The 15,000-nt window shown below is 34.5% G+C and overlaps 1 protein-coding gene and 1 long non-coding RNA gene across 6 annotated transcripts in view; one reads left to right on the top strand and one right to left on the bottom strand.

The window, feature by feature from the left end:
* Positions 1-3,996: 3,996 nt before the first annotated feature.
* Positions 3,997-10,750, bottom strand: LOC127855053 (uncharacterized). 4 transcript variants are annotated; one of them, XR_008037338.1, is made up of 6 exons: positions 10,728-10,750; positions 9,172-9,272; positions 8,635-8,725; positions 6,296-6,382; positions 4,753-4,873; positions 3,997-4,159 (listed from the first exon to the last, which is right to left on the bottom strand). It is a non-coding gene; the product is annotated as an uncharacterized LOC127855053 (long non-coding RNA). The 4 variants fall into 4 exon arrangements; XR_008037337.1 differs by lacking the exon at positions 10,728-10,750 and adding an exon at positions 9,884-9,906; XR_008037332.1 differs by lacking the exon at positions 10,728-10,750 and adding an exon at positions 9,798-9,884.
* Positions 10,751-11,194: 444 nt separating this feature from the next.
* The window catches only part of LOC127855034 (perlucin-like), a 9,086-nt gene continuing 5,280 nt past the window's right edge, over positions 11,195-15,000 (top strand). For both annotated transcript variants that reach the window (XR_008037327.1, XM_052390359.1), the window contains exons 1-3: positions 11,195-11,325; positions 11,828-11,922; positions 12,419-12,509. Coding sequence is in view for 1 of the 2 variants with exons in the window: in XM_052390359.1 (XP_052246319.1) it covers positions 11,277-11,325; positions 11,828-11,922; positions 12,419-12,509 (235 nt within the window). In the remaining variant the exon portion in view is untranslated. The remainder of the gene's footprint in view (positions 11,326-11,827; positions 11,923-12,418; positions 12,510-15,000) is intronic.

The raw sequence follows: 15,000 nt of genomic DNA, 5'->3' as shown, positions 1-15,000 counted from the left end.
TGCGTAGTCAGCATGAAACAATTTTATCTCTAATGATAAGCTTGAGAGATAGAGCAGTTTTACGCTCAACTCTTGATATCAATAAAGTATGTGAGTGCCCCTTTATGATAAGAAGTGTGTCAGCGCCAGAGCGTTTGGACTTTTTGGATTTTTAATTTTAAAATCATATAGGAATTGTTGTTCAATAACCTGATATACGCTCCGACGCACATATTAAAAAAATCGAAATTGACTTTTAAACACGTAAATGTATAAAACTTTAAACAAACCGTCGTTCCAGCAGTGGAATCGTTACCTCATTTTAATGCTTTGCATTCCAACCCGCAAGGTATAAAGGTCAGTTTGCGGTCAGTTACAGAAATCGTTATGAAAATGCTGTCGCGTAAAGTCTGTGAACTTGAAGATTATTTTGATCAAAAACATATAAAATGAAGATATTCGGCTATATTATGATCGTATGTCAATCAAAGATTCTTAATGTGTTTTCAACAATTGCATGATAAGTTTTGATTTATTTAATAAGAAATATTCAAACATATAAACCAATTTATTAAGCATGAGCGCGGTGAATCACGATACTATTAATAATGGAACCAAATAACAATGACCGACAAACCACAAAAACAGATCTGCTCAAATATCATACATATTTCAAATATGTATGGATGATTTATGTGTTGCCGGCTGAAATATAGGCTTTTATTTATATTGATTCTACTTGTGATTTTCTTTTCTTATTAATAATATCTAATAAAGCGAAATAAGCCACGAAATCTGGCGCAAAACCGCAAAAATGATTTGCGTGTGATGCAGAACTGCGCAATAAAAAAGGCATTCGCTTTCTTTGATCCCATAGTTAACTTTTGATCGTTCATCAACACCGACCGCACTCAACGCCGTATTTTTGTTAAAGATATTTCTTGTTATACCATTACAATCGTTGTAAAAATAAACAATACGCGAAAACCGGTCTTCAGTAGAATATACGACCTCGCGTCGAAACCCGATCTTCAGACAATATGCGACCCAATCTCCACGCAGAGTTGTCGTTCCTTGCTCTCACATACAACTCTGCGAAATGCTCAGCTTGCCATTTTGTCTATAAAATAGGTAAAACCGAACAAACGCATTCAATGTATATTTGATTGGATATTTAAGATCGCATGCATTAAATTAAGAAATATGACTTTTAAATGTACGATAAATCGTGCAAAAACTTGCGAGTTTTAATGCAACTCTTTGGAACTAATTTATTGCCCATTTACGCAGATGGAATCATTCCACGCACTTCACAAATGTAAACAATTGAACATATTTTTTTTAGTGACGTTAGGAATTGCTTCGACGTGTGTATGTATGTTGGTTTCTTAACATAAAAAAACCATATCATTTTTATAATAATGAATTAAGACTGATATAAGATATCATGGTATGAGATGGTTTCTTTAAGGCAGTGAATGCAATGTAACCGTCGTGCAAGAGATTGTTTATTCTGTAACGTCAATGATGAACGCTTGGAATGATCATGACATAAATGAGACGCTTTCATAACAATAGTCCGTTCTGAGCCCAACACAGAGGTGAATGTAATGTAACCGTCGTGCAACAGATTGTATGCGACCTCGCGTTACGTTATTGTAAAAGTATTCATGTTGGTTAGCCGAATGGAATTGACCTCTCATACACTTTAGAAAACGTTATTCAATGAAACGTAATGTTGTGGTGAGCTATCGGGTAATAAGGCGGGGTAAAGACGACGTGTATCATAAATGAGAACGGGCCATTCACTGTATAACTAAGATACACAATACATAGTTACGTCTGTCTACAAAATATCGACCGGTTGCAAAAGTTGTATACACATAAAACAATAGAATAAAGCTTGGCAATAAATGATTACTTTCAAAGCCGATCATTCTACCCCTTTCTTTCGATTATCGATCTTAATTTATTATTGTTTTTAAGTACAAACCTAACAGACAGTGGTTTAATTTAATCAAGGAATACGTTAACAGGATTACGGATTAATGTTAATTAAAGGTTGAATAATGTTTTTAATTCGTAACACATACGAAGAATAACTTATTCAGTAAACGATAACAAAGACAGTAACACCTGTCTGAAAAGTCGCTTAAATGGTTTCTTTTAGCTACATGCTTCATTGAACGAACATTAGTAAGGCAAAACACAAAACTTTAAAAAACAACACAAGAGACATGGTAAATTAATTACAAATGGCGTTTGCTTTGACTCTGTAACACATTTAATGTACGGTGACCTATGCAGAAGTTCCAGAGATCAGGAACATTTAAGGTTGGTTGTAATATTTTGAAAAAAAACAACAACAACAAAACATGCTAAGTCTAACGGTAACAGTTTCGGAATGAAAATAAGCCAACTATATTATGTTTTGATATTGTTCTAAGAAGAAAACAAGCTTTGTTTGTATTGTATGTGGTGCATGAAGTGTGTTCATAAATGTTTATGCCATCTTACTTTACTGTTAATAATGTTCTCTACGTCAACTAGAGATGTGAACTACAAATATGAAAAGTGTGCTTACATGTATCAAATCCATGTTGTCTTGTTTTTTGTACCAAGTCATGATTGATTGTATCGTTAACAGTATGCTACATTATTATTGGTCATACAATAAGCTTATATCATGTATGGAATTGTTAATATTTTGTTCTAAATCAACATTTGTTTGCAAGACGACAAACGAAAATTGGTAACACTTTGCTAAAAGGAATTCGCGTCAAGTAGCCTGTATGTATAGTGGAAATACAATAGTTACAAAGTACTATACATTGAAATGTATTTTTGATGTTCTATTAGTTTTTCACCCAAGCAAAGTGTTTTGAAATAACAAACATGTTTAAATTCGACTTATTCGTTGTGTAACCTTTCATGGTTGAAATTAGTTCCTAATAATTAAGAGTTGATTGTTTCTTTTTCGAAATTTTTCTGCCAAATACCGGCGTGTTTATTAACCCGATTGATTTCTTAGCTAAATCAGTTGAATAGCCGAATGCATTATGCTAGATATACTACAAATCTGCGGTTAAATTACCAGTTAAATTATCAGAGACAAATTTGCAGAATTAGTATTTCTCTTGGCCGGAATATACACTTTACTAATTACTAACTGTTTCAAGTTGCCAACCCTCTATTTTGTTAACACATTAATTGGTACCTACCTTGATCAGGAAGGAATAACTAAAATGCGTTTTCCATGATGTACAGGGCAGGGGAAATTCCGACACGATAACACATTAACATTTGCCTAATTGTTAAACTGCAAGGTTATGTATTTAGTAACCATACTATACTATCGAACACATCTTCCTGAACCCATGACCACCCGGTCGCTTGGCAAACACCTTATCCATTACACTACGGCTACCTCGTTAATAGTTTATTCACATCCCTAGAGAACGCTGGGGGTGGGTACAATGTATGAAATTAGACGATTTTAATCTAAGTTCATGACAGGTTTAAATTTTGAAATAAATACATATTGAATACACAGTGAAACTCTATAATAATGTTCAGGCATTTTTCTCAATTGTGCATATATATTAATACATGACTATAAACAAAACACACCAATATACATTAAATGATAAAAGCTGGATTACCACCTAAGAACAGCCAGTGGTAATGCCTCAATATGAGCATGTCCGATATGACTGTTGTTTTAATAGATTTCAACATGTGCGTATAGTTTACATGATTTTCTTCACCAAATCTCATCTGATGTGTGTATAAAGTGTCTACGCGCTTCAACATGTGTGCGACAATACAAGATACACGATTGGCAATCATACCTGGGAACCCATCTATTGGCGTCCTAGTATGTATTGCACCATTAGACCCTACATGTAGTCACCTGTCTATATTATCAAGTGCGTCTTTCAGTTAGATCCACCTTACTATTATCAAACGCCTTTGACTTTATGTCGCTATTCTTTTTTATATTAAAAAATATCCAACTAAGCTGAAGCCTTTTATCTTACCAAGTACGTCATGTCTAATATTAATATTCATTGGTACATTAATTACACATATTCGTCCTTGTACACAAAAGAAGTAAGAAAGTGTCAAGATGTCATCTCATCGATATTAGCCAACAGTCTCGACCTCAGTGTTGCGTGCACTGAAATAGACGGGAAGTCATACTGGGCCCAATATTATGATGTTTGTCCACCGCTAATATGCAGACATGTATCATTTAATGTTTGAAATCATTGCTCAAATTCTTTTCGAGTTCGGCATATTGTTTATATCAATACATTTGTGTTTGAGATGTGCTCATCGGGAATTAACAACAAAAAAAACATCACGTCGACGGTTTTCCAATCACAGTGCAGCTTTTTACGTGAAAGTGAAAACAGCGCATAATGTTCAATCATTGCGAAATGCAGTATGCCGCGTTAATTAATTAGGTCAGTAGAATACTACTAATTAAAACAAGTGTTAGTAAACAAATAAAATTTACTGGAAGTATTCAAATGTGCATGTGTACGATCAATAGCGCTTATAAAGACATTTTAATTGTGCAACTACCACTGTGCTGATTTTAAGGCGCAAACATGTGCATTTTGTTTTAATCTGCCTTGATTTCTGGTAAATTGCCCCCATATACACTTTAAAGTACAGTCAATACAATTAAGTTATGGTGTGAACGTTGGAATTCGAATGCAAATCAAATATACAGCACGTGCACTAATAACAAGAAACAACCCACACCTTAGTTCGCAAAGAGGGGGGTAGTGAGCTGTGCATTCAATGTCAGCCCATCTGAACTCATAGATTGATGCAAACAACCCACAGTCTTCACCTGGGTGGAAATGGTCATTCGACTCAAAGTCTGAAATACACATTCGTGGACAGGACGTTTAGACATACGCCTTAAACAAATCACTGGTATATCAAACGTTTAGATGATAACACATACTAGTAGCGTACGTTTTATTTAAGGCAAGTGATCAACTGCATATACAGAACTTAATATTCACAAGAACATAAAAGTTAAAACTACACAAATAAGAGTCATCACATATAAACCGTCAATACGGAATCCGGATAGTGCCATCTATAATTTCGCCCTTCTTTCATCAAGGGCGACACACGACACACGAAGCGATGCACGATATTTTGCGCGACACACGAAGCGACACACCATATTTTGCGCGATACACGAAGCGATACACGATATTTTATTATTCAAATATCGCCTACATTATCCTACTCTCGTGTATCGCGGTCTTATTTCATACCGCGACACACGACACACGAAGCGATACTCGATATTTTGCGCGATACTCAAAGCGACACACGATATTTTGCGCGATACACGAAGCGACACGCGATATTTGTACTGTTCAAATATCGCCGTAATAACAGCGCCAGTCGACTCTCGCGTTTTCAAAAAATCAGGGGAGACAAAAATGGAATATTGATAATAAATGGTTAAAAATTAATGTAACACCGTTTAAAACACACGAGAGTCGACAGGCAATATTATTACAGCGATATTTGAATGGTACAAATATCGCGTGTCGCTTCGAGTTTCGCGCAAAATATCGTGTGGGCGATATTTGAATAAAAAATATCGTGTGTCGCTTCTTGTGTCGCGCAAAATATTGTGTGTCGCTTCGTGTTTCGTATGTCGCCCTTTGAACGCGAGACACGATATTTTGCGCGATACTCAAAGCGACACACGATATTTGCGCGATACATGAAGCAACACACGATATTTTGCGCGATACACGTAGCAACACGCGATATTTACCACGATATATCGCATGTTGGGCTACCTACACAAGGGCGATATTTCGTGGTACATTCTCGCGCGTCGCTTCGTGTATCGCGCAAAATATAGTGTGTCGCTTCGTGTGTCGCGCAAAATATCGTGTATCGCTTCGTGTGTAGTGTGTCGCCCTTGATGAAAGAAGGGCGAGATTATAGATGGCACTATCCGGATTCCGTACGTCAAGGCATGACAATTAGTTCTTACATCAGTAAGCCATTATATGCTTCCATCATTTTGAGTTGCTTTATATGAATTTATTATTTAATGAATCACTCTTTTAGGGCGAATAAGACGCGAGCGACATTGATTCAAAAACACTGTCTTTCTATAAGGGGACTTGAATGGCTGAGCTTCTGAAAAATGTTGATAAATGCCATGTGGCGTTAAAATAAAGGACGTACTATATTCGTGATAAGATGACCGGTTTACATGGTAAGATAACCATACAAACCAAAGCTAACTGAAACGTTCAGTAACCTGTATATTCAGCCACAGTGTCATCGTCAAACCATCTCCAGACCCCTTTCGCATCCTCGTCAGTAATGCCCAGCCACCAATGAATAGCTGATAAATATAATGCCTCGGTCACACTGTCACGAATAAGAGCTACGAATGAGCTACGATTCAATCGGCTACGAATGACTACGAAATTGTCAAAATTCGTAGGCCGCTACGATTTCATTACGGAGCACAACTAATTTACCATCAAAATGTTGGAATACGAACAAGGAAAGGTACGGACTGCTACTGATCGACGCGATTTAGTACGGAGCGCCACAAATCGGTACGATCAAACTACGAATCCGCTACGGTCTGGTACGGGTAAGTACGAACTTGAACGGTCCGCTACGAAGCAGTGGGAATTGCGACGGACTGGTACGGACAGGTAGGAACGAACTACGATTGAACATTGCGCCCGCAGCCTCTTGTATTGTCATACACAGAATGCCTCCCAAAAAGAGAACATGCAAGCGGCAGCAACAGCGCGTAACAGAAATAATGGAATCAGCCGTATCTGGGGAAGAGTCTACCTCCTCCATCCAAACCAAGAGCCGGGTCGTCTTAAAAGCCAGTCTCTTATCCACCACCTCCTTTTTCTTCTCTGACCTGATGAAGTATGTAATTATTGATGTACACATATATATTATGCTTAGGAAAGTATGATTAGTTTTGTATTTTATTATGTCGGCTATTAATTTAACAATTCTTAAATCACCTAAGAGAGCAATATTCAAAAGGCATATAGTGCAGACACTTACCTGCAAATAAAAAAAATGTATTACTAGTAAGTCAAATTCTAATATTTTCAAAATACGTAACCTTTAGCACAAAGCTATACAAGTATATTCGATATTGAATCATCATTACCTCTGTGCATATTAATTGTCAAGCAGCTCGACTACGGCCTCTGCATGTTGTGCCATATCAATATCCAATTGAAACAAATTTATCGCAAACGCAAATTGCTGGCAGTTTATGATTGTTAACTCAACAAATGCAAGTACAGTTGCTTTATAATTTCAATGATGTATTTCAGTAGCAATTTATTGTAGTGGACCGTACATGTCCGTACTGTTTCGTGCGGAAATGTAGTACATCGTTCAAGATCGAGCAAATTCCTGCCTATCCGTAGTACAACGTACTAGAACCGTGGCTTTCCGTAGTATATCCGTGGAATAATCGTAGCTAATACGTAGCGTAACCGTACCGCTCCGTAGTTCTTCGTATCAATCCGTAGAAGTCCTTGAAAATCTTTGGGCCTACGAAAAGGTACAGACGACTACGGTGTCTTTACGAACTAGTACGGATCAGTACGGACTGCTACGGATACGCTACGGTCGATAAATTCGTAGCAATTTTTTGAACATGTTTAAAATTTGTCAAGAGTCGCTAAGGACATCCAAAAACTACTACGACTGATCACGGATCAAGTACGGAGAGCCACGGTCCAGTAAGGATAGCTACGAACTGTGCCGAAAAGTATTCGTAGCTCTTTCGTAGCTCTGATTCGTGACAGTGTGACCGAGGCATAAAGCAAACATCAACACATATAAAATAAACTTGACAACAGTCTTAAAAAAACTTGTTTTTGTTTATTATATTACTTGACGTCATGTAATAGATATGATCAACGCAACTCCAAAATAACTGTAAGGAGTCTTATTTAATGAACATTCAGTCTTAAAAACAAATCGTGGACTTTTCTTATAGCGCTTGAGACAAGATAACAACAGCGATGCACAATTCAAAATCTTAGCAAACTTGAGTATATTGTCATTATTAAAATATGTATTCAAAAAAATATTACAATATAAATAAGGTATATCAGAATATAAACCGATCTTACTTACAAAAACAATTCTAAATAACTCCAAATGATCGAGTTAAAATTATAAGTGTATGTCTTTTACATTGATGACAAAACTCTAAATCTAAAATCACACTTTTAAATCGACCGCATTTCATAGGAAACACTCACTCACATCTGGAAAGCCGTTGATGTTATTCAAAAATTTGGGCGTTTAGTTACGACAAAATCCGATTAAGGCCATGGAACTTTTAAGACAGTTGGATTGTAGCTTGATTCCAAACCAGAAAACCAGTTAATACAAGTAAATTTTGAAAGCTAAAGAAAGTGAATATATATATATATATATATATATATATATATATATATATATATATATATATATATATCACAACATCACCTAATAATATATGTTTACGCACCACAACTCGGAATAGTTATGCTGCACGATGAACTCCGATATCTGCAAACTTAATTCATGACTATCACACATTAAACTTAAGCTTACGTTTGCGTTCATTCAGCTGGTCCTTTATGAAGGCGTTTTCTTGCGCGTCATCCACGTGAATCAGATGACCTCCGCGCTGGCGACAGAATTGCTGCAATGCAGTGTCAAACTGTGTTGTACTAAATGTTTGTCAACATTTTCAAGTTCAAATACGTTTACCCTTGGCAGTATATTGAGTGGAGAAACATATGCTAAGCTTTATGATTGTGGACTCAAGTTGACATCACATTTGAAGAAACACAAACGATGGCACCATTTCGAAACAATTATTATTAGTACTTTAATTAGATGTGATATTTAAACTGATCTTTCAGCACCTTTGGCAAACTGACGTTGTCAAATTAAAGACATCACGTTCTCGTGATATTTACATATTTCAGTTAGATTTGAAGAGCCTGTTATGTTGCATAACAAGTGATAACATAGGTTTCACACTGTGGCATTGCGTATTGTATTTCACTCGTCATCATTTAAAAACGCATTTAATAAAATATGGTATATCATGACAACGTGTATACGATCCCATATATTGTTTACCTCGGCGGTTGTGAAATCAAGTTAGTTGTCCTCGTGACCAAACAGGTAGCACGACCCATCGTGGGCTATCCAATCGTTTGGGCAGTTCGTGAATGTCCTTCCTGTACACAAGTACATGACAAAACATCTCCTCTTAGGTTATAAGATTAGTTTTTTATGATCTTAGATCAACGTTACAATAAGTAAACACATGATTGTGGTAATTGCGGTTTAAATTCCTTTGAGAAATATTTAAGATGAGATTATATTCATGTTAAGTGCTTAAGTTTGGAATTTTTGGAATAAATGCATTTCTATTTACGTGTTTATCAACCATGCCCAGAACGGCCGTTGACATATATTTCGTTTTTAATATAATGTAAATCAATTGCATCCTAAATAAAATAAAATTATAGCCTAAATTTAAAAGAATTATTTCAAATCAAAATGTACACAAAGAGAAATACCGATGGTTAGTGTTGAATATCAAAAATAAGCGATCATAATTATCACACTGATTTAATCCAAATACATATTATTATATAGTCCTGTCAAAATATGTTTTGGTAAATAATATATGTTACAGCACCGCTTAAATAACCAGTACTATCACACATAGTTCAATATACACTCTTTCTAAAGCGTACATGTATTACAGCCAACCAAACACGCAATTACTACAAATAACAACATAGTCGGTCTGGTCGGAAATGTTTACAGTAACCTTGCTTACTTAAGTGTCAGCATGTGTATGAAATGTTTAAACATCGTGCAAACAAGTGTATCATCTAATAGATCTAATCATCTTTTATCATCTAATAGAACAGTGTAAGAACACTTGTACTTGTGCCTTCCTAAGGCTGAATTAAAGAAGCCTTTTCAAAAATTATGACATATTTTGAATTTTGTCATTTAACGCTTTATATTGATAAATTTAAACATTTGATCTAAAAAGGTCCAGTAAAAAAACAGGAATAAAATTGAAGAAAGAAATAATTAACCCTAAACTGGCCTCAAACCACTGACCTCTGAAGTAAAAGTATAACGCTTAGACCACTCGGGCATCCGTGCTCATAAAATGAGTGATGTATTTAATACATTATATAAGCAATCCTCGTAGTATCACACAATATAACGAAAACAACAGAACTCTCCAAATTATTCAATCGTTTCTCGTTGCAACGCTTTATAATTGTCAGGGTTTTAAATCGTCAAAAGATGCATATAATGGATATTTTAGAGCATGGTAAATGTTCAGTGTTACTGTTTCCTCACAAATATCAAAACAACAATGACAAAGTAACCATTTTTTTATTTTGTCAATTAATCAAAACGTGAAAAGGCCCCTTTAAGATAATGAATACAGGTTGTGTTAAGATATAGTTGCATCATTACACGATGGAATAATTGCTTTAATGCGTCTACAAAAGCATAAAACGAAAACGGAACTAAAGTATTGCAATATTAATAACAAATACAACTGTTTTTCTCAGTATTATGAAGATTGCAATTGCACATGTAAACAAAAAATGTGCATGCATATAAATATAAACACTTCGCCACCCACAGTAACTTACATATATGTACTTTTCAAAACACGTCGTCATTTAATTCGCTTTGTTAATTACGAAACGGTGAGTATGAACAAAGACAGGTTGCTTAAATACTCAAATGTGTATGACGCAGATAGATTGTCAAACTTCAACCAGAATTTAAATTGGTGACATCTGTAGAGCCCTTATTGCGCTTTTAATGCGTTCGAATGAAAAGAACAGTGACCAAAGTGTGTCTATCTTAAGTGCGCATACTAAAAGCTCAATACATTTGTATGACTCATTATTCAGAAGCAAGACATTCTTTGAGAATCTCGAACATTTCCGATTTTATGTTCGCACATACAGTGTAGCTAACATATATGTGTATCCACCTCATATTTTATTCATGTTAACAATCACCGCTCAAAATAGAAAACGCGTTTGTTTTTCTCATTTCTTTCTGCTCTAAGCCAAATTTTCAGTATAAAGTCTGAAATATTGCGATCTCCGTATTCTACATATCACGCTTAATGTTGATAAGGTCATAACCTTATATCTTGTTTCTTCGTAGCACAGGTCCCATTTACATGTATGCTGACAATGAGTTGGATATTTATGTTTATGTTATTGCATCTCTGTGGTACGTTATTTGACATTGATTTCTTATGCAAAGAGCATTATGTACCAGTATGTAGTTTCCTATTAATTTTGAATAATATTAGTTTTTTGGCTTAAAAAGTAATTGAAAAACACCATTAATAGGTCATACTTATATATATTAAAAGGTTTTACATAATCATTTAGTTAAGAAATAGTCACGGGTATTATACAGTATACTTCCGTTAAAGTAAGGATAAGAAAATTGAATACACAATATTTGGTACAAAAATATTGTTAAAATTTGATTTGTTTATCATAAACATTATTAACTATAAGTGGTCATACAATAATACTGGAATCAATATTACAAACGCGCAAGTTAAACAAAACTGACTTTCTTTTATTGAAACACGATAAGTTTTTAATAAAAACTAAATTCGCAATACAAATTTCTCATAAAAACATTCTATTACAATTGATTGATAATGTATTCAATTAAAAGAGTTCATTTTCCGGAGAACACATTTAGTTTTTTTTTGCAGATGAGGCTGTAGCAAACTGTAGAAATGATTTCATGAGTGCACTTGGGTCTTGTTACCATTTCGGAAATGTACCATTAGGATTTACACAGGCGGAGGTATGGCACAGTGCAATTTAAGTTTGACATCAAATATTTCGTTAACCATACATTTACATGGTTCGTCTATTTCGTTGATTGCATGGACATTTATCACGTTGTTTTTTTTGGTAGATAAATGAGTTGATTATAACATAGCTTACTGAAACTTTTGAGAATGATTATCTATATAGCAGTAGTGTCTTAGCTTTAATCGAGTTATCTTCACATGACTGTTAAAAGTAAAGCCCAACATGTTTAAGAAACATGTTCTGGCTGATGCATATAAATGAGTATACATATTTTGTAATTACCATGTAATCCAAACATACAATTGTACAGTCATTTTAGCTCGGTACAACATGGATGTATCGTTCTTTTGGTTGATACGATGAGGAGGGTGGATTGTTTCTTCCTCCTTCCTTATATACCATATTTAAACATCTAAAGGATTTGACGCTTTGGTCATCATTTAAAGTTTTAGTCATTAAACGATGTATGTATTTATATTTTTCAGCATTATTGTCGCCAATATGAAGGGCATCTTGTTCACATCGATTCAGCGCAGGAGGATAGTTTCCTCAAGACCTACGCCAGTGGGCATCCAGGTACGTTTTGGTGTTGCAACTGTCGGTGTGCAAACACTCATTAGACAGTTATCGGGAGCAAACATATGGGCAACTAACACAGTGTATAAACCAATTGTATCATACCCGGATATTGCGATGTGATTGCCATGGCGTAACGGCAATATTTACATACCGCTGTTAATTTTGATACAAGTTAATGGATTAATACTGCAAACAAGTAAACTCTGTACTTTAGAAGTCGTAGAGAATTAAGTTTCCCTTGAAAACGTATAAATCCGCTTCGAAGAAGTTGTTGTTTATGAAAACATTGAAAATCACCGAAGAATGCTGGAAAACACATGTTGCTCTGTGCCAAAATATCCTTTTTTGTCTAAAATCTGTTTCGAAATATACATATTTTTTATGTAATATATTGCAATTGAAGTCAAATAACTGTTATGATACATATATTCTATCGGCATTTTGAATATACTAAGATATTGATTAAAATAAACAAGAGGGTTTTTAAAATGACTGTATCATATATTGCAGTGATGCTGTGTCATTGATTGCGATTACATTATATGCATTCTGTATCAATTATTGCGATAAATCTATGCCGATTATTCAGATTTTGTATCATTGATTGGTCGAATATTCACAAATATAGTTAACCTAGAAGAGCTTAAATTTATTCCAGATATATCTTCGTTGTAACTCATGTCCAGCACATTGTTATTGCTGTCCTTTGGTTGGCTGATGGGAAACATGGTTTTACTCATGTCAAGTGGTGTTCAGCAGTGATAGTTTTCATTGGGGTTGACGTGCAATATACCGTAGCAAAACTACCGTCCAAGCCAAAAACTTCTATTGACTCGTACGTCATGTTTCTGTAAAGTAGCAAAATTTAGTTCTATATTAATGTTTTCCAAGAAATGCAGAGAGTTAATATAAATCACCACAATAATCATTTCTATCACCCCCATCATGATGATCATCAACATCGTTATCATCAGTAAAGCTGGTATCAGCATTAGCAACAGCAACACCACCAGCAGCATAAACAGGTTCGCACTGGCAATCTGTGTTAAATTATGTGTGACCTGAGAGAGAAACAAGAAACGATATTTTCTTCAACATTAAAATGAAAGGGTAACCTTGATTTTGGATGATTTAGAATTCAACTTTATAATAAAAAGGGTAACCTTGATTTTGGATGATTTAAAATTTGCATTATTATTCCAAAACATAGGCACATGTATACAATGTACACTTACGTTTGCGAATTACTGAAATCCCGGATTACTATAGGCCATGCAAAAGTGATTATAATGAATGCATATTATTATAAAACGAAGTTCAGCAAAAATAAATTTGAAATAAATAACGGACAGATATACCTGCACATTGTATTCCTTAAACCGAAAAGGGTTTTACAAAATTTCCACATTCTCTTCACTTTTATTAACCAACACCGTTTACTGACTAACCGTTAGTGTTAAATATATGAAATAAATGAAGTGAATGAAACTGTATCGTAGTTGTTTAAAACATTTAGGAGGACGAAATAATGACATGTTAATTTCAATCACATATTTAAAATCCTTATAATTCATACAGAATAATCTCTATAATCATAAAAATGATTTATTAAGTTTATGCAATAATTGATACGGAAGTAGAAGCACACGTGTGTAGTATTAAATGCATATATCTGATGTAAGAAAGAATCCCTAAAAAACGTTGTACTGATCGGAAGTGCACATTCTTAATCTAACATCTGATGTATAAATAGTTCTTGTAATTTGTTTAAACGCCAGTACAACAAAGATTTCAAAACTAGATCATGACAATTTGACGAGATGTTCGATGATCAGTAACGAATTTCATCCTTTTTTCAATACATACGATGCATAACAGCATGCCTGAGAAATCTGCTTTCAAATCTGAATATTACAGCCTGTTTGAAGACCATCATAATGACAAAAAAGGAAAATAATTTACCTTTCTAGCAACGCACGTATGCCAACTATTCATTTCGCCATGACAATCACATCGCAACATCCGGGTATGATAAATCGGTTTATACACGGTGACTAATATATATTTTAAAGATATCATTCGAAGTCTCATTCGATGTCAACAGGAACGGTTAATACCTATTGGCTTTCTAAATAGTGTCAAAAAATGCGAACGTTAAAATCAGGATCAAATAAACCGCTTAATTAATAAAGTAAAACTAATTGAAGGCATTTAACACATAAACACTTTACAATTAGTCAGGAGCACAATATTCCTCAGCACTGGTGATTTCTTTTTAATATTATAAAAAATTAAAATGACGATTGTTAATAAAAAAATGCATTTTTCATATTCACATATGAATAATTTCATATTTTATCGATATGTAAACTATTAACATTCAATGCATTATCTAAGCTCAACAATGGAATATAACAGTATTATAATATAGTTCGTTAAGTTCATTAGCAGCTTGTTAATTGAAATAACATATATAACATATTCGCAA

The sequence above is a fragment of the Dreissena polymorpha genome, chromosome 1 (assembly GCF_020536995.1).
Source record: "Dreissena polymorpha isolate Duluth1 chromosome 1, UMN_Dpol_1.0, whole genome shotgun sequence".
Classification (NCBI taxonomy): Eukaryota; Metazoa; Mollusca; class Bivalvia; order Myida; family Dreissenidae; genus Dreissena; species Dreissena polymorpha.
This window is presented reverse-complemented; position numbering and strand designations above follow the sequence as displayed.